At 39.4% G+C, this 21,464-nt stretch overlaps 1 protein-coding gene across 2 annotated transcripts; it reads right to left on the bottom strand.

Moving 5' to 3' along the window:
- Positions 1-6,684: 6,684 nt before the first annotated feature.
- Nudt12 (nudix hydrolase 12) lies at positions 6,685-19,886 on the bottom strand. Of its 2 annotated transcripts, none has more exons than XM_021149954.3 (7): positions 19,768-19,886; positions 17,584-17,795; positions 16,371-16,960; positions 14,123-14,290; positions 13,091-13,204; positions 9,901-10,100; positions 6,685-8,858 (listed from the first exon to the last, which is right to left on the bottom strand). In XM_021149954.3, the coding sequence occupies exons 2-7, from the start codon at positions 17,787-17,789 to the stop codon at positions 8,748-8,750; spliced, it is 1,389 nt and encodes a 462-aa protein (XP_021005613.1). In that variant the 5' UTR covers positions 17,790-17,795; positions 19,768-19,886; the 3' UTR covers positions 6,685-8,747. The 2 variants fall into 2 exon arrangements, with proteins under 2 accessions (XP_021005613.1, XP_085688851.1); XM_085832725.1 differs by having other exon boundaries at positions 17,584-17,791; positions 19,768-19,881.
- Positions 19,887-21,464: the final 1,578 nt, after the last annotated feature.

Below are 21,464 nucleotides of genomic sequence, written 5' to 3'. Positions count from 1 at the left end.
TGATGTAGAAACCAGATGAATTGAGGGAAATGATGGTAGCCATGAATGAAGAGCAACAGGGAGGACAATGAAATGGGAGAAAGAGAAGAGGAAGGAGGAGAGGGAGGACGGAAATGAAGAATGGGGGAGGAGGAGGCAGAGGAAAGTGTAGTTGTGGAAGAAAGGTATTTATTGATATTCAAGCATTAAGGAGAAAAGGGGGCAGAGCTCCAAGGTATTTATGTAAAGAAGTCACAATCCATGATGCCCAACTTCCATGTTGGACAAGACTGGTTGGGCAGTGGTGGCACATGCCTTTAATCCTAGCAATTGGGAGGTAGAGGCAGGCAGATTTCTGAGTTCGAGGCCAGCCTGATCCTACAGAGTAGTTCCAGGACAGCCAGGGCTACCCAGAGAAACCCTGTCTGGGGGGTGGGGGCGGGGAGGGAAGACTGCTGACAAGGGATAGGGAAACAGAAATTTTCTGGGGAAGAAAAGGTGACATAAAGACAAAGCATTCAGGAGGCTCAGTGACACCTGAGGAGGTGTGTTTGATGTTGAAGACCAGTTACATAAAATAAAACAGATTTCCTTTTGATGACAATGTAGAACTCTCAGCTCCTTGTGCACCATGCCTGCCTGGTATGGTGCCATACTCCCACCTTGATGATAATGGATTGAACCTCTGAATCTGTAAGCCAGCCCCAATTAACTGTTGTTAATCTTGGTGATGGTGTTTGTTCACAGCAGCCAAACCCCTACTAAGAAGTTTGTACCAGGGACTGGGGTATTGCCATAAGAGGCCTGGCCATGATTTTCTTTGGAGGAATGTGGATTTGGGACTTTGGAAAGCAGTGGGATGCTTTAAGTGTGGCTTAATGGGCTGTCCTAGTAGGGATATGGAAGACTTTGTTACTGAGGGTGATTTGAACTGTGGAATCCTAGCTATACAGGCTTCAAAAGAAAAGAATATTAGTATGTGGCTGAAAGTCTGTTCTTGAGATAATTTGGTAAAGAATGTGGCTGCTTTTTGCCCTTGTCTGCAAAGCCTGTCTAAGGCTAAGGTGAATAGAGTCCAATTAATTACACTGACAAAGGAGGTCTCAAAAGAACCCAGTTTAGACTCTGTGGTGTGGTTTAGTCTTGTGAAAAGCATTTTGATTAAGTATAGCAAACTTAAAAAGAAAAAAACAATTCAAAATATACGGTTCAAGTATTAAAGGGGCACCGGGAAGTAGAATGGAACTGAATCCTCTGTTCTATGAGATAAACAAATTAAGGGAGTGGTGACTTGTCACAGATCAAGTTCCAAGTCTAGGTATGGCTGTACACAAATTTAACTTTAGCATTCAAGAGACAGGGCCATCCAGACTTCTGAATTCAAGGTCAATCTACAGAACAAGTTCCAGCTCAGCCAAGCTTAGACGGTGAAGGAATTGAGAAACAAAAAACTGGTGACAATGTAGTAGAACAAGGGGGACATGTCCAGCTCCAGGAAGTGGTAGAACTCAGCAGCTTCAACCATGTGGCTCAAGAATAGAAGGAGACTACTGGGACTGATGCTGGTTAGCTGGAGCTAAGAAATTAGAGGTGATTAAGAGAGACCAGCATCACTAAGGTGAAAACTTCTGGGAAGTGTTTTCTGAGAACACAAAGAAGCTGTGTTCCAAAGATAGCCAAGGTTGGTACCTCCTGCTTCTCTAGACTTCATAATGTGTAAGAATGACCCAGATTCTCTGGATGTCCAGGGTCAGTCATCTTTAGCTGATATCCAGTGCCAGCCATGCATTACCTGACTCTTACTGGAAATTCATATCAACATCATAGTGTAAGATTCAAAAGGCTCCTGTGGCCCTCTGCTTTTTACAGTTCTGTGTTTATTTTTCACATTGCTGCAACACAATACCTGACAGAGTCGACATTAGGCAAGTTGTATTTTATTTTGTGCCAGAACAGGGGAAAGGTGTGGCAGCAGAAGTGTGAGACTGTGTGTCACATTCACAGTCGGGCAGAGAGAAGGCCAGTGGTACTCCACTGCGTCCTCCTCCTCTGTCTGGAATTTCAGCCCATAGAATGGTGCCACCCTTATGGGTCTTTGTTGAGGACTTGTTCAGAAGTTTGTTTTGTAGGTGATTCTAGATCCTGTCAAGCTGACAGTAACAAGCATAACAGATTACTTAAGGGTAAAACTATTGGTACACTGACTAATATCCTGTATAAGTCTTACTATGAGAATAAGGCAATCAGAGAGCTCTGTCCTTAGTAGCTAGTATAATAGGGTGTGAAATGCTATCCACAGGCTCGGGTGTCTATAGACTTGGTCCCCAGATGATGGTATTATTTGGGAACTACATGGCCCATTAAGTGAGAGAGCCTTGCTGGAGGAAGTATGGCACTGAGGAAAGGCCAAGAAGTTTTCTGTCTGGATCCCTTCCCTTGCTTCCTGACTTTAGATCAAATGAGGCTACTAGCCTCCCATGTCTGGTTCCTAAGTGGCTAAGAACTTAGGAGATCAGTATGGCAAACTGAATAATACGTACAAAACAAATTAAGGGTCTCACTGGAAGTGATTATTACATACCATGAGAGCCATGGTAACTTCAAAGTATCCAGATGTATTTTCTCATCATCAGAGAGCAATTTCCTACTGCCTTCACATTTATGGTTACCTTTCCAGCAGAGCCCTTATCCATGAAGCAGAGACAGTGGTCAGGACCAATCAAATGCCTGAGGTCTCAATTTGAACATGTCTTTGTGGCATCTTTAAAAATGATGTTCATAATATTAAAACAAAAACAAAAGCAAACAAACAAGAAAATCATCCCACCAAAAACTGGCACCAACCAGAATTCCAGAATCTTTGAACCCATTCTACAAACACGAGGAAACCTAAGATACACACTAACTTCAGTAAAGCTGCTGTGTAAATGGCATTTAAAATCACTGTTATCACCACTGACAGAGATGACGTCAGCTCTTTGCCACCTGAGTAAATAAATATTTATAAGGTGCTGTAAGTCTGAAGAATGTCACACTGCTCCAATAGACTTCATTTTCAGGCAAGAGTGAAATAGGCAACCACAAGAACCCCGTCACCACATTTGATGGGTTGTCCATTCTCTTCTCTAATACAGGTAAGAGTGCTATTTTCAATTTCTACTCTTGGGTGGAAAGTCATCCTGAAATTGAAGCCACTTCACCATCTAAGTGGCTAGGAGAAAGTTAATCTATCAGGACTGAGGGAGTAAGTTAGACAAGTATTGTTCCCTTGAGCAAACAGGGAAAGCCAGGACACTTTTTCATTCCTTCAGTTGCAGTTTTTCTATCAGGCTTCTAGTTAGAAGAAAAAAGAAGCCCATTAACAGACTGGGTTTTTTGTTGTTGTTGTTGTTGTGGAGGTGGTGGTTTGTTTGTTTGTTTTTTAACTTACAGTTTATGATAAAATTTCATAGCCACCTCCACTATTCTGGGGAGCATTCCTATCATGGGAACTGTGAAAAAAGAGAAATGCCTATTGATGGTTGCTTCGGGTATGCTAAACAATAAAAACCTGTGGGATACTGTCAGGAAGGACTAGGAAAAGTCACAGTGCTACTTGTGCCAATAGTATGTGGATTGCTGAGGACCAGCCTCAGCTTGAGAGAGAGTCCAGAGGAAGGGGTGTTAGAGAGTGGTTGATGAAGGACTCAGAGTCAGTGAGGGATGCAAGCTGACAGTGTTGTGCTCTGCTGGAGAACAATCTCTCTTACTGACCAAAGCCAAGTCTTTATTTTGCATAAATTACTTCCTTAGGAATTACTTATCAGTTCAGTGATTTAATCCCAAGTTCCTATTTTGAATATCCCACAAATCAACATTTTATGACTTTAGACCCTTGGCTCTAAAGATAGAGCCCGCATGACCAGAAGCAGCCAGTTCTGCTCCTTTGGAGCTGGAAAATGGCCCCATTGTTCTATTCAATTATCACTAGCCTTCTGTTTCCCAACTCTTTGCTGCCTAAGCTTGGCTTTTCTGGAACTTTCTCTGTAGACAGACTTTGGACCCTGAGATTTCCCTGGCTCTGTCTTCTGAATGCTGGGATTAAAGATGTGTGCCACCATACTTAGACCTAAGCTTTTCTTTACCTAGAACATCCTCTGTTCCACGCTGGCATTGAACTCAGAAATCTGCTTGCCTTTGTCTCCTGGGATTAAAGGTTCATGGGTCTAAGATTTTCATGGCTACTATTCCTCAAGATCCATATCAAAAGCCTGTGTTTTCCAGCCTCAAGATCTGGATCATAAGTATGCCCTCCTTTCCTGGATCGTAATTCATTCCAGTTAAACTACAAGTCCAAACCATTCCTTGTTCAACTGCTGTTCAACTGCAAACACAATAAGCTTAGCTTAGCGGAATCTTGCCCTGAGACCAATACTCCCTAAAATCTCTTTATCTCTTTCCTTAATATCTTTCTGACAAAGCTGACTCATTAGTGCAGATGCCTCTGTGTTTTCAGGTCCATGAAGACCCTCATACAATTCATATTTCATCCTTATATTTTTGCAGAGTTGAGAAGTTCTATAAAGAACAGTTCTTACATTGATTTATATATTCTTGAACTCATGTTTTCAGGGTTTTTTCCACAGTCTTAAGAGCTATCCTGAAGAACACTGTATTGATCATTTTGCTGAGAAACACCAGACACATTCTTGATTCCTGGAATTGTGCTGTTTCTGATTATCATGGAGTAGAGAAACAATCCAAGATAAAACTTGGCAGGGATAATATTTCCCAAAGGAGAAACATAAAATAAAATGTATATATTATATAAACAAGCCAAACACCTACAGCAAATGTCAGCACTGGAGAAGACCCATGCCCTGCTAGCTCTGCTCCAGGGGTAGGAACATTGTCATAATGTCCCTTCCTTGGCCATGCTGAGCCTGGTAAGTGGATATCCCTTCAATTAAACAGAATAAGTCACCTCCATCCTAGTTCAGTTCCTATGTCTAGATGTTTATTCTGTAGCTGAAAATAAATGCTTTCCAACAAGAATTTAGGTTGATGATTACACATTTCCTCATGTCATCTTTGACAATGTTTATTTAAATAACAACAAAGAATTATTTGGAAATCTGCTATATAAGACAAAATTCTGCACAAAATTTAACCAACACATCAGCACAGATGGGGAGAGAGCCAGGAGTACTCACTTCTGCCTGAGAGACTATTGCCAGTTAATGTTTGCTTGGGATTGGGGCCAGTGGGTAGTGTCAGGTGTGTGTGTGTGTGTGTGATTTTCTTCAGTGGTGTAATCACTGATATGTTGTCTATCCTCCAGTAAATAACTCCATATTCAAGATCATGCAAGCAACTTCAATTAAACTCATAGCTCACACACAACAGGACAAAAGATTTGTAACAAGATGAGGCAGGGGGATGAATGAGAGAAACAGGGATGGGAAATAGTTATAATTCATTATATACATCCATGTATGAAACTATAAAATGAATGTAAAACAAAACCAAACAAATTAATGTTTCTTGTTTGATTTCTACCCTAGTCTTTGGAGAAGGGAGAGAATGAAGAATGGTATAGGAGAGGGAAGCATTTGTTTTTGGTATTTATTTTCACAATTATTTTCTGCAGTTCTTGCCTATTTTAGAACTCTGGAAAAATGCAGGCATTTGCCAACATTACACACAAGTTTTGCCTTCTCAAAGCAGCCCTAGCTCCCATAGTCCCTTGTGGCATCAAAGCTTGTACTTCCTCCTTCTGTAGTGTGGTCCACATTTTTCCATTTTGTTTTCTCTTTATCGACATCTCTCTATATATCTTTAACAGACTATTTTTCACAACAATGTATGTTTTTAGTGCTGTGAACGTATGTGTATGGTATTGTGAATTGAATAACATGAACTGTGAGTGTTCTATCTTTGAGCAATATCCTTGTTTCCAATTTCTTATTTTACAAAGGATCTCACTAAGTTGTTCAGTGTGGTTTCAAAGTCACTTTGTAGTTAGGCAGGTCTTGACTCTGCAATCCTCCAGCCTTCAGCTTGATTATCAGCAATTACAGGCTTGCTTTGTCAGGTCAGCCTATGGACTTTCAATTCATCATAAACTATAAACACGTGAACGTTTCAAAGTGCAAATATTGACCACAGTAGACAAGTAATTAAGGCAGACTGTGCTACATATATAGCTTTAAACCTGAAGACTTTAATTATTCACAACATAAGATCACACAAGCCTATTTATTGACACATTTTACCCCAAACTATAAATCTTACGATTTAAAATAGACATTTAAAAAAATGCTTGTGTTTAAACCAAGTACCTTGGAGGCATTACACAAGTAAATTACCAGAGGGCTACATTTGTGCACCAAATCAAAATTTTAATTCTTTCACCAGATATGGTGGAGCCCATGTGTAATCCAAGAACTATATAGGTTGGGCTATAGTGAGACTGCAGCTCATAAAGAGAGAGAGAGAGAGAGAGAGAGAGAGAGAGAGAGAGAGAGAGAGAGAGAGAGACAGAGAGAGAGAGACAGAGAGAGAGAGACAGAGAGAGAGAGAGAGAAACAGAGACAGAGAGACAGAGAGAGACGTGTATATTTGCTTATGAACATCATTAATAAGCAGATATTGGCTAAAATGTACACTTGTGTCAAAAAATTCATCAAAACATTTAAAAAACACACAATACACAAACAAAATACATTTTAATGAGTTGTTATATTGATTTTTATTGAATACTTGTGTGACACTTGCCCCTTTCAAACTGGTTAACGATTTATATTTACAGTATATCCTTACCTCTCCAATGTCAAAACTTAGGAATGATCATTAAAACAGTAATTTACTTATTCATGAATTTACCCAGGTACAGTAGGAATTTGAAACTAAATTTGTACATTTTTAACACGTGTATATTACTTTGCTATTGAACATTAACAACATGGGAGTTTATAATGCAATACAGGAATGGACAAAAAATTAAAAGCATATTTGAAGCAAAGATGAACTTCAGCTAATCATATTTCCTAACACTCAAAATATATTCTTTTAATATAATTATATAGGTCCAATTTACCATATATATAAATGTCCTGTGTAGGTTTTATTTTGGTCAAAGCTCTGATTTTAGTAAGCCTTCTTTAACTGCTGAGCAATAGTATTCATTAGTAGAAAAAAATAAAGTTACATTATTTAGGTTAAATAAATTTTAAGTATTACACTTAAATTTTGAATTAAAAACATTTGATAAGCTAAGTTAATTCTTCTTAGCATCACTCTGTTTTATCTCGTGTGTGTGTGTGTGTGTGTGTGTGTGTGTGTGTATGGGTAGAACAGAGATAGAAGTCAGGTGTGTACCTCAGTCATTCTAGTTATGTGTCTGTGTCACAGAGACGCCGCCTGCAGAGGCCAGAACGGGGTGTTGGATGCCCTGAAGTTGTAGTTGCATGTGGCTGTGGCCTACCTGAGGAGGATCTTGGGAATTAAACGCTGGTCCTCCACAGGAACAAAAGGTGCTCTTCACCTCTGGTCCCTCTGCAGCTTTCCACCTTGTGTGCTGAGACAAGGCCTGTTATTGTGCTCAGTGACTCACCAGACTGACTGGCCAACAAGCCCCCAGGATCCTCATACCTTGCTTCTTTAGGTCTGGGCTGTCAATATTACTAAACCCGGCTTCTGAAAGGGTTGCAGAGGATCAGAACTCAAGTACTCATGCTTGCATAGCAAGCGCCTTCATGACAGAGCCATTTTTTTGACTCCTTATTCTATAGACACTTTTAGTAATACAATAATGTACATTGGAAAACTGTAAAAATCTGCAATAGCTTTCTCTAGAGCTTAGTGACCACATTCTAAGGTGTACTACTTAAGGCTCTGAGGATATGATAAAAAAAGCCAATGCCAAGATATTGTATTTTGATATAGTAAGTATTGACATCAGTTACTATATTATTTTGCCAAAACAAATACATCCCTCATACAAAATTAAATACAGTTAGTGCTTTATTTAATATGTAAATTATTCTTGGCTTGGTATGTAGTTTCTGACCTTCAGAAATTCCTTTCTAAAATGTTAAAAGTCAGGTGACGAATTGGATAGTCATCACGTGTCTTAATAGCAATTTTAAGTAAAACAGAGAGATGGAGTAGTTGGCTTGGGATGTAACTGTGCAGTCCCAGCTACAATGGTGTGCACCTGTTCTTTAGTTCTCTACCCATGGGTACAGGATTCTGAGATCAGTAATGGGTAAAGTGTTAAAATAACAATCATTCCCAACACTGGTCATATGACACTAGCAGTAACACTACAACAGTACGACCACTGGAACAGAAAGTCAAGAGAATGATGAGATCACTAAAGATACACAAAAGCTCAAAATTCATCAGAGTTATTTTGACTCCTATCTCCAACAAGGAATCCGCTCTTTCCATGGATGAACTAAGCCTTATCTCCTTTATGGAGCACACTTCATCCCAACATGGACTTTCTTGGTAGAAATACAGTTAGTTTTCTGAGATAAAATTGGGAAATACAACAAAAATGTTCACAGGCAGCCTCCAAATTTACAAAAATCTCGAGGCATCATTCCAGTTTATGAAACTATGAATTCTGTTGTTAATAACAGAAAGAACACTTATAATATTTTTGAAGCTCCCAAGTTTTATGTTATACAATTCTAAAGATCGATAAATATATCTACTCTTTCTTGAGAAATAAGTAGTGTTAAAAATTCAGTAGTACTCCAACAGAGGCTAGTGTTTTTCATTTAGAGATTGGGGTTCATTCCAACCCAGTGTTTGATTAACTGATGTGCGATAGCTCGGCTTGGTGGCACAAAGAATGCTTGCTGCTTCCCTTTGGTAAGAACATCCACAACCTGAAACACAACCATGACAGAACACATTAGAGGGCCAGCTAATGTAGTGTTTCCAGTTGGTTTAGTGAATCACAGTTTCAGTTTTCAAATGTTTCAGAAAGGCAGATGAAAACAAGGCCATGCAGAAAAGCAAAATGTATGTCCTGCTTTCAACATCAAAGTGAAGACAACCTTTTGGTATGGGTTCCTTCTCCTTCAATTCTGAAATAATAATCTGATTTCTCTTGTGAATATAAGATAAAAATTAATTTCATATGGATAAAGCTATGAGTGATTCTCCATTTTTAAAATATTTTATGTCTACTTTTTTCTATACAATTTTTTGGCTAAAAACAGTTCAATAATTTATCATTATTACTTAGAGGCATAATTTTTTAAAGCTTTTATGAATATATATTATGACATATATTTATGTAGTGACACATCTTTCTTGCTTCAGTATATTTCCTTTTCTTTGTACTATGTATATATTATTTATATGGAATATATAATAATATATAATATATAAATATATAATATATATTTTAATAATATATATTATTATAAAGATGGAGCCTCACTATGGAGTCTAGGATGGCCTGACACTCACCATGTATTGCACTCAAACTTTCGACAATTCATATGCTTCAGCACTGTCTTTCAAAATACACAAAAACTTCAAAGCCTCAAGCATTTTACTGACTTTTTTGAAAGCTATTGGCTTTAACTTAAATGTCTGAGATTACTATTTATGATGTCTGAACTAATACAAAGACTTTAAGTTCACCAAAAGGGATTTTCATTCATTTATCAGCAGGTCCAACATGTGAAATCTGAAATAGCCCACCATCACCACTCTAGGAGAATCTCACAGAATGACACAGGGGACACGTCAACAATGCCCATTTTCTCTACAGAATTATCAGTTACATTCTAATCCATTCATAATGAGAGGGCTGCTGCCATTTGTTCGACTTGCTGAAAATATACTTCCATGCTGCATGCCCAAACCAATACTATCATGGAACAATCAATACAACAAGGAAATTAAATTGAACTTTACCTGTTCTCTAGTGAACCATCGGGCATCCTCTATTTCATTCTTGTCAACTTTAATTTCTGTAGACACTGCGACAGCTAAACAGCCAATCATTAACGAGGAGGGCATTGGCCATGGTTGACAAGAGACATACTGAACATGGCCAACTTTGACTCCACTTTCCTCTTCCACCTCTCTCCGCACAGCATCTTCTATTGTCTCCCCTAATCAGATGAGGCACAAGAACAAGTGGCGTCAGCATGACTTGGACACTGGCAGCTACAAACAGTTCAAACATTTTTGAAACCCCTCTGGAAAGAGTCCCCATTCAATGAATGCTCACTCATTCTAGACTGGAAGCAAAGAAAAGTATTACGTTTGCAAGTATGTGGCCACAAATGGAGGATCAAAATGCCTCAGGCAACTTTCATTTCTTCAAAGCTACAATTTGGCAGTTCCATAAAAGAAACAATTCCAATTTCTGCAACTAGCATTGAGTAAATATTATTAAAAATATTTTATTATCTCATGCATCATCATTCCTATGCCATTATTTTATGAGTTTATAAATGGCTAGCTTTTTCCTCCATTAAAAAAATCTGTTTTATTTTGAGATAGGGTCTTATGTAGCTTATGTTGGCTTTGAACTTGCTATATAGCCAAGGCTATTCTTTATCCTGATTTTTTGTTCCTCCACTTCTCAATATTGGGGTTACAGACAAACATGCATGCCCTATGACATCCAGCTTTCGTTGAAACCTTAAAACTTGAAATCACAGTGAAGTATTTCTAAACATTGTTTTACTTGTGAATGAATGTTCTGAGTGTTTTGGAATTCCAAATAATAAAAAGATTTTAAGTAAAATGTATTTGGGTGCTTAGAAATTTTAAAATTTATTAACAGTACTTAATGAGACATTTTTAAATATACATTTATTTCAAACAGATTGATGCTTCCCCTATATACATGTTGTTGTGTTTACTCTAAGGAGTACACAGTGAAAAGAAGTCCTAGACTAGTGGAAGAGATTTGTCCAGGCACAATAACAGTACATGCCAACATCCAATGTTAACACAGGCTAAAACGACAGAACAAAATAGACAAGGGACACAAATATCTACAACGAAAAGAACAGGGACATTGGATGTGTGATGGGCATTTTACAATGATGTTCCATCAGAAGAGCAATGAACCTCATGCAGAAACAGCACCCTCTCTCTTACCTCTCTGAGCACAAAGTACAAAATCTGGCAACTGAAAGCCCTATGCTGGGCCTGGTAGCACTTGCCTATAATAATCGCAGCATTTGGGCAGCCATGGCGCGGGGATCGTGAAAAGCCGGAAGCTCATCTAGGTTACTAACAGATGAAAGACTCAGTCGAATGCCAAAGGGTGAAAATTCCAGGGTGGTAAAGCTATGGAATAATGAACCATTCACGCGTGCTGCTGCTGGTGGGGGGAGCTAGGCGAACACCTCAGAGAGGCATTTGCAACATTTAGTAAAGTTTAATGTGCTAATATATGCATTAACAACTCTATCTACTTAAATAACACTTGCAAACGTTCATAAAGAGATGAACAAAAATACTCATTACAGTGCTCTTTTCAATAGCCAAAATTTTGAAATAAAATATCCACAGCAGAACACATGAATATATATATATATATATACATATATATATATATATATACACACACACACACATATATATGTACATATATATATATACATATATGTGTATGTGTATATATATATGTATATATGGGAATTCGAGTGAAATACAACTTAGTTGTTTTAAAATGACTTATATTTTTAAATGTTTTATTTATTTTCTTTCACATGTCATGTTTTGATTTCATTTCTTTCTCCCAATTCTTCTAAGACCCTCTCAATCTCTGTACCTATCTGACTTCATGTTCATTTTCTTTCAAAAAACAAAATATTAACGAGATCAAAACAGAGAGAGAGAGAAGGAAGAAGCAGAAGAATAGAATAATGATGATGATAATGTTAATAATATCAATAAAGCAAAACAAAACAAAGTACAAAAATCCACCGAGTCCCTTTGTGTTGGTCAACTACTCCTGCGAATGGAACTTGTCATGGCGAGTGACTGATACACTCAGTGACACTCCACTGGAGAAAGGTGATTTTTCCCTTTCACAGAAGGCATCAATTGCTCATGACCTCTTCATTAAAGGTACTGCTTTGTGTCCACCTCTCCTTCTCAGGACAACATGGTGACTGAGAGCAAGGACTAAGACGTGACTGCCTGGGTTTGAGTCCCTTCTCTGTCACCCGTGATTTGGGGCAAGGTATGCAGTCCTTGTGCCACAGTGACCTCACCTGTGAAAGTGCTGTAACTGTACCCACTTTGCAAGGCAGTAAAAGGATCACATGATTTAACATAGGGAAGCATCCGACTGAGGGCCAGGTGATATGTGTTTACTCCTATCACTACCTAAGAGTGAAGATTTGCATTGCATGTTGAGATTAAACATTACTGATCCAGACAAGTTCATTCACCTGCTCTGGGATACCCACTAAAATCCTACTGCATGTCAAGTATGGGCTCTAACTGGCTTAGAAAAATGGATGAAAGAGATCATTTTATCTCTGAGAACTGGCATGCCGTAAAAGTCAATAATCTATACATATGTATTATAAGGTGGTGTTGATTACTCTAGGGAGAGTCAGGCAGGATGCCTGATACTGTGAATGCAGGTATGAACCCTAATGACTCTATATGGGATAATAATGTAACCTTTAGAAAGGGTGACGCTTATGTCTAGCACAGAAGAGAAATGTAAGCCACCCGAATGGCTTGGTAAAAAGCAATGTATAACAAAGCAAATACTAAACTTTCAATAAACAAATGAACTTACCTGTAAAAATCTAAAAGTGATACAATGCTTAAATTACATGATTAAAATACCGCTGAAAATAGTTTGGGATTGGCAAGATGGTTCAGCAGGTAGGCACTTGCTGCCAGGCTTGGTGGCTTCCGCCTGGCATTCACATGGTTTAAGAAGCAAACTGACCAAGTTATTCTCTGACTTCAACAGTGCACCTCTTCATACATACGTGTACACACACTAAAGACCGCAGTAAAAAATTAATTTATTTTTCTATTTTCTGCCATGGTACTTACTGAATTGTATGTCTCATATGCTGTCTTTTAAAATTCTAAAAACCAGTCAGTATGGGCTTACCGGGCTCGATAAATCCAGCAAGACAAGTGAACATGCCCGGGGGAAATCGCTTTTGCCTGCCTAGAAGACATTTGGTTCCATCGGGATGGATGACCTGCATAATTACGACTGGATCTGTTTAGAAAAGAAAAACAGACAAAACAGACACACAAGGAACAGTAAATATAGTTAGACTCATGCAGTAATAACAGGCAGGTATAAACTCCTGGTCATACGACAGTCCTCCTCTCTGCTCCCATGTGCTCAATAAATATCTGAGAAATTGCACAGACTGTTTTTAGTAAGTGAAAGGAAGGTGTTTTATGCCGTTCTTACTTCCAATCTTAACAACATTTACCCTGTGCTTCCGGTGTCCTAGGCACAAGTGTGTGTAGATGATAGACAGATGTTGAAAATGGATGTTTACTAAATCACACACTGTTTGATTTCCCCTTTCATCCCAGTCCTCAAGAAACGGCTTTAAAAGTGAGTGTGCCTCTTCAGTCGGGTTTGAATCACCTAAATAATAATACTTAGATATCAGCTCATCTCTCCAGACGCCATGAACCTAGAAACGCCCCCTCAGGAGACCATGAGCGGGGGAGCAAGGGACTCAGTCATCAAGCGCCCGACTCCTCCCTGGGGACCACTCCAGAGACTGCTGAATCAGTCTGCTTCTCTCAGGGCTTAAGGGCTAGATTATGGCTTTCTCTAGCTAAAGAAGAAATACGGCAGCAACCAGGAGGAAAGAGGTGTAGAGGAAATGAACCCGGATGAAAAACTAGCTTCAGACCCCAAGGCTGGGTAATGTCTCCAACGGGCACTGGATCACTGGAGACTTCATTACCGCTGCATAGGAAATCTGGACTCGCTTTGAAATGCGGCCACACATAACTTCTGCACACATAAATTCTGGTCACACATAACATCTGCACACATGTATTCACACCTGTATGCACACACATATCCATGTGTATATGCAAACACACACACACACACACACACAAACACACACACATGTTCGAGCACACTTTAAAGAAAGAAAAGCCTTACCAACTCTCGGGTAAGATGTGTTGTGGACGCCTTGGAGACTAGGGCAATTCTCTCGTACACACACTCTTTTGTAGCCTCCTTCCTCAATTTTAGTCGCACTGCCACAGGTTGGGCAGAACTTGTATCGACTATGCCATGCAAGCACCGATCTTGCTTGAGCTACCACCCCTTTAGAAGGAAGAACAAGAAGTTTTATTTCCACAAGAAGCTGGGGTAATATGTAGGTTCTGTGTTTTAAAGCTACAGCAGGCACGTACATTGTTTTCTGAATCACTGCTTGGTCAGTGGCTTTAGTAATTATCTTTATGATGTATCACTCTCATTCAATTTTATATTTTTGATTTTAATCACTTTACTGTAATAACTACATGGATTAAAGTATCATACAGCTAGATTAGTGTAGCCACTCAAATAAGATATTTTTCCTTTCAATTTAATTTTCTCTATGACAAGTGAGAATCAGAATTAATTTTAATTTGAATAGAACGGATGGACCGATAGGTCAGGCTTCTGCTATTGGTACTTAAGATCTGTATATACATGATATGAATATACAGTGAGTTTACAGATACTTTATAATAGAGATTATGAAATCTTAAACTGGGCTGCAGTGTAGTTGGGTGGATACTCTTTTAGTGTTTGAGAATCCTTAGTCTTTGTTTGTAGTTCTGAAAAAAAGAAAAGAAAAGAAAAAGAAAAACTCCCCAACAATCCATTTTCTTTACATTTGTTATATTAGACTTGGACTTGGAGAAATATTACTTGCAAATCATTGGGAGCTATCTCTATCCTCCTCAGTGTATTAAGCCACTGGTCATCCCACTACTGTGGGACATGACTGGTTCTTAGTCCCTGCACATAACATAGAGCATATAGCACATAGAATATAGCATATAACATATAGCATTTATTTGTAGTTATCTCCATAACCATGCCCAGTGGAATTTCTCTTAGGACATCTATACTCTGGTTCAGGCTTTTACACTGCTTCTTCCAGGACATCACGACCTCACAAGACCTGTACAATTAAGGTCATTAGACTAGGGACATTTCAGAGGCCTGGTGAGCTACTTTCCTTAAAACATAATGAAACAACATTTAAAGTGGGAAATTTATTCACTAAGAAAAGTTATATCACTTATCTAAAGAACCTCAGGTACCATTAACTATTTGCCTGTTACCTTAGGATTTATAGCCTAATTTATACCATAGTATTTACTATCAGAATCTACATACAAATATATGTATTTAATATTTGATATGCACCATACACGATACTATATATATATATATATATATATATATATATATATATATATAGAGAGAGAGAGAGAGAGAGAGAAGTGGAAGGTCATATACTAGTTATCACTATTTCCTCACTAGTACAATAAGAAAAAAAGTAGTGTGTTCATTTAGAAGATGAACTTATCGTAAAGTTATGCATATGGATCTAAATGTGGTTTTTGTTATCTATGTCCATTAAGTCCTCCCCTTTCTGTCTCTGCTCTTACTTTAATCTGCCAGCCAGCCATGGCTCTACCATCCTACCTCTGTAGTCCCTCACACTATCCCTTACTCTCCATCTTTATTAGCACCATTCTAACCTGCTGTCTCTCTCCTAAGCCACTGCAGTAAGTAATCCACTCGTACTAAGGCTCCTGACCTCTGCTCTTCCTATATACCTAAGAGTCATGCTTTATGAAGTAGCCAGCATTAACTATGTTCTTTAACACACAGACAGGAGCGCGCACATTCACACTCACACACACACACACACACACACACACACACACACACACACACGGATATTTCAAATAAAACTCTTGTTCTCTCGCTCTCTTCCTTCCTTCCTTTCTCTTGCACTCTCTCACTTGCTTGCTTTCCTCCCCTTCTCCTCTCCCTTTCTTTCTTTCTTTTTTAAAAGATGATATTAAAAAGCCCAACAACAGAAACAAAACAGCTTAGGTCTTTGGCATCATGCTCAAAGCACAGTAGGGACTCAAACATTATCCACAGAAGTATCCAAAGAAACGACCACACATGGACGTTAACTCCAAGGAAACTAACTGTGGCTGACTGAAGCTGCTGCCAGGACTCTAGGAGCACCCTGGAATGAAACCCTGAGGGGCTTCTCATGTTTCCTGAGCACTGGCATGTGCCACCCAGATGCCTCACAAACCCACAGCTCCAAATTGTTACCTACACAGGCAAGCATATTCATTCATTCATTCATTCATTCATTCCTCACCAGCCTCCTTTTCTTTCAACTGCAGAAGAGCTGGCATTGGCGGGTGGAGAAAATAACAATTTTCATGTCTTTGCTTAAACTCCTCAGCAGCACTGGGTTCAATACCGAGGGCAAACCACGCAACCAAACCGTCCTCCTCTTCCTCTGGGACTCCTCCCGCCTGGGCGGGTGAGCCTTTCCTCATCTCAAGCTCGACTCCAAGGAACACCAAGGTGATCTTCTCAGGCTGAGCCAAGTAACCCTTTACATCCGGGTAGTTCAGCTGGCAAAGCCTGACTTCCGGCTGCTGCGAGCTTTCTTTATTACCACCTAGGGTAACCAGGGGGTTCAAGTCTGAGAAAAGGAGATAAACTGTGGTGGGGTGGCTCTCTTTAGCTTGCAGCCAGTCAGAATTATTTCTTTTGTCACTCTTCCGGTCCAGTAGTGTTCTGCTAAAATAATTCTCACACTCGTCTACTTCATTGGTTAGGAACCAGGGCTTCTTCCCACCTTTTGCATTAGCTAACAAGTTAGCTATATGCCTATAACCCCAAAATACAGCAATATCCAGGGCGGTTTGCCTCGCTTTATTGACAAGTGATCTGTCACATCTAGACAGAAGAGAAATGGGGAGAAAAAAATATAAATTAAGTAAAAGGTTTCTCTTGTATTTACTTTAGTAAAATACACACATAGCCCCATTATTTATTTATTTTTCCCTTTTTTGTCACTTGGTTCATAGTTCACTACTGAAAGTTAAAAGAATCCTGTAACAATTGTAAGAAATAGAAGATTAATGATAGTGCACTTTTAAATAAGATGAAAAAGTACCTCTCTGTGTCCTAAAGAAATGCAAACATTCTATACCATGGTATAATGAGACACATACTTTTTATTTAAAAGAGGGGAATTAAACTCTCCCCGGACATTGTTTTCAACAAAGTACCAAGGGTTAACATCTCGAATAAGAAAGTTGTCTCGTAAATGTAGCTTAGCGTTAGAGAACTTGCCTGATAGGCACAAGGCCTTGGGCTTACTTAATCCCTAACACTGACAAAAAACAAAAAAAAAATTGCTTTAGTGACAAATCAGGCCCTCTTTCATATAATAAACTGGACAGTGAGCTATTTCCTAGTCCACTGATATAAATATGTCTACAGGAAACTGTGAAAAGACAAGATACCAGAAATTAAAGCAGAAATTTTTTTAGGTAGTACAGGTCCAGGATGTTTACCCTTTCTCAAGCAGAAACTGGACCACATCGGGATGCCCGTTCCTGGAGGCATACATTAAAGCAGTCCATCCATTTTCAGAAGTCTCATTGACAAGAGATGGAGAATGACTGAGTATTCCTGCTACCTTGGCGAGATTTCCTTCTGCGGCTGAACTGTGGAGTTCAGAAATCATCTCCCTTTTGGGATTTCTTTTAACAGAAGACATTTCTTCCTTAAAAAAAAAAGAGAGAGAGAGAGAGAAGTGAGAAAGACCTTATTGACAATTGCTCTTCGCTTGAATGGATGAACATTATTTAGATGCTGATCTTGGAAAGGCAGCATGTTTCCAAACCAGTACACCTGTCAAAAGATAATTCATAGTCAACTGCTACTGCAGTACAGAAGGGGGACCGAGCCGGGGCACAGAGTGGAGGGGGTTAAAGCAGAGAGAATTAGAGGCCGACGCTTATGGAGATGGTAAGTAGTACTCTGATTCTATACTATGCTATAGGTGTCATGCCTCAAAGAAATTATGGTTGCACAGTTATTGAAGAGCTTTTAAAGCTTCACGTAAAAAAATTTTTACTGGTTAACCTTAACATAATTAATTTTGTGATCCATATGGTACTGAGTTTTGTTCATGGTGTGAGGTAGACTAGGTCAGGATTTATTTTAATTCACGGATAATTCCTGACTCAGCACCTTTCTTGACATTATCTTTGTCTGGCGGCACGGCCATCATTGTCATGAATTAGATGACAAGGCACTTCTGTATCTAGTGTTGGATGAAGGTTCTGTTGGCCTCTCTATTGTCCTTGAGGGGCTTTTAAGAATTACTAATGTTGTTGTCTGCCCTGTCATGCTGTTTGGTTGTTAACAAAGCAAAGCCACGTTTCTTAATGAATGCTATGTAGTCCCTAATTCTGCTAAAAAACAAACAAACAAAAAAACAGATAAAAAAATATTTTCTGTTTCAACTGTTAACTTCAAAATATTCTCTCTTAGTACTTGCAGGTTCAACCCAGAGCCTTGTCTCCTGGATTTTGAAACAGCAATGTGGCTAGTCAAATCCACAGCCTAGTCTGCATAAAGTTCAGGAAAACAACGGGTCCAAGATTAACTTTCTGATTTGGCATGCGCTTTCTTGTTTGTGTCTTCTGTTTACCAATAATTTAAAACTGCTTAAGGCAATCCAAGAAGCCCGCTGGAAAAAATGGGTTCAACAATGAAATGAGGAGTAACCTCTACATATCTCAATTTACTTTCATTTGGTGTGTTTTACTTATTTCCCACTTTTATCATATTGAAATCTTAAAATTCTTTAAACTATCGTAGTCCCCGTTGCGATATTCCAGGGCTGTATTTAGAAGTCTCTTCCTAGCTCCTTTTCTTTGGTTATAGTTTCTCCAGTGAGGTTCACTTTTAACACCTCACTGTTCCCTGTTCAGAGGTCATGGTTTCAGAGGTCATGGTTACTCCCTGACTGCTCTCATTGATCACCCTTCAGCATTGTACATCCAAACATGCTGTGTCATACAGCACCCCCAAGGCAATAGTTGTGCATAAAACATTCTTTGGACTATGAGGTGAAAGGATAAGCCCCTTTCTCTTTAGCTTTCCCAATATCAATACTACCTGTTAATCATTTATTGGCAGTTTCTGTGGAAGGTGAGAATGAGAAGGTAGTATAAACCGTCGCCCCTATTTTCCAAGGTTATTTGGAGAGGTCAGTAAGAAGAGACTTGGATTTTAAAGGAACTATATTTTAACCAAACCAACATCCTTTTTACTAATCACTGACTTCATGCCCAAGGGCTGCCCAGCATGGCTCCAGCAGGCTACAATAAGCCCTCATAGTGGACCTGTCAATTAGCCCACCCACCATTGTTTAAAATATTCCCCTCGCTGGGGCTGTCCTGACCGATTTAACCCATTACGTGCATCCCACGCAAGCATGGTGTCTCCCAATGGCCACATGCCTTGAAGAGTTATTTTTCTCCTATTGTAAGATTTCTCCTTTCAAGGAGGAGACACCTCCGACATAGTTTGTTTTACCCCATCTAAAACTTGGCTGGCAATTTTAGCAGCCACCTGACTGCAGGCAGCCGCAAGTCGGAGTCCGGCGCCTGGGGGCACCAAAAGCCCGGAGGGACGCCCTGGAAGGCTCGTCCTCGAATATACCGGAGCCAACTAGCGCTACTAACCCAAGGGTGGCCAGAGAAACCAGGATTGCGACGGAAGACTGCTCGGCAAACTTAGTTGTCAGTTTTCCCGGTGTTGGAGACAGCCTTCCGGACTTCCGGCAGAGGGCCACTGCCCTCGCATAGCTTTATGGGAGATGTAGTTTACAGGCCATCGCCATGTCTAGGCGGCAGATTAAAGTGCAGGTCGGGTAGGGGTGGGGACTGGACTTCCGGATTTCAGGCGCTGGGAAAGATCACTAATCCTTCCCCAAAATGGAAGTGTGTGGAACAAAATGCTGGCATTATGATAACGAGATCTGTGAATTTTTTTTTTTTTTTTTTACTATTTCTCATCCCAACTTTCCTTCAGACAAAGTTCATAGTTCAAATACATAGTTCAGTGACATTGAGTTTTCTATATGTCATGAAAATGTTAACGTTTGTTCACACATTCAATTAGGATCAGCCTCTACATATGATTTGATTGGTCTTGCTTTCCAATTTTTTATATTGAAGTTTTAAAATATTTAAAATATTAAAACAAAAGTGTGGTCTTGCAGGACTTTATTTTCTTCCAACCTGCCTTCTCTTAAATGACTTAGCCGCACAGTTTCTCCAGTGAAATTTACTTAGATTCACAAGTCACTTAGATATGTGGCCTTAAGCAGGTCTCTCGTCTCTGTAAAAGCCCCACTTCACATTTTCTAAAATGCCACTACAGAGTCTGCCTACCCTATTAAGTAATCCTTATAAAGGTATGTTTGGAGATTCCATAGTCCCTCCTCGACTGTAGGTTTACAGAAGATGCGTGAAAAACTCTTGGGACTAGAGTTGATACCTACAACACAATATTCTTGCTTTTATCAATTTAGTTTCCTATGATTTCATTCTCCAAAGTCTATAGGAATTATGTGACTCTTGGAATAGCTTAGTCTTTAGTGGTCTTCTAATCCCCAAACCAGGGAACGGTACTTGTCTGTCAGCAACAACTTCAGGAGTGTTTTAAGACTGGCCATTGCATTCTGTACCTTCCAGTTCCTTTCTCATACCAAGGTTGCAAATATATGTTGACAGTGTGATGCTTGAACTGGGAATTGAACTCAGAGCCTCTTGAGTGCATGATAAATGTTGTATTATAGTCAACCTACTACCCAACTATACTTCCATGACTGCTTCTCAAAGTTTGTGATATGTTCCTTTCTGTGGGTAGTTGTGTTGATTGGAAAGATTGGCCTTCACAGGGTCATGTATTGAAATACTTGATCCTCAGTTGGTAGAATTCCTTAGGAAGGATTAGGAGGTGTGGCTTTGTTGGACTAGGTGTGGTAATTGGGAGTGGGACTTGAAGTTCCAAAAGCCCATGCCATTCCACATTAGTCTCCTTTGTCCAGACACCTGCCTCCTACTTGCAGATAAGTATGTGAGCCCTCAGCTATGACTTCAGCACCTTAGCTGTCTGTCTGCCTGTCACCACACTCTACCATCATGCTCATGGGTCTATCTGCTGAAGCTGTAAGCTTCCCCCATCAACCCTTCATCAAACCCTGATTTGTCCTCAGCATGGTGTTTTGTCACTGCAGTAGAGAAGTAAGTAAAGCAGAAATAATTACCAGACACATCAGAGATATGGCTGCTAGATATTTCCCAAACTCACACTTTATTCTCCCTGTTCCACCATATTTTGGGGACAGCATCTTTCTTGTAGTGCTAGCAGAAGA

The sequence above is a fragment of the Mus caroli genome, unplaced genomic scaffold, assembly GCF_978045245.1.
Source record: "Mus caroli unplaced genomic scaffold, Mus_caroli_1 scaffold_18, whole genome shotgun sequence".
NCBI lineage: Eukaryota > Metazoa > Chordata > Mammalia > Rodentia > Muridae > Mus > Mus caroli.
This window is presented reverse-complemented; position numbering and strand designations above follow the sequence as displayed.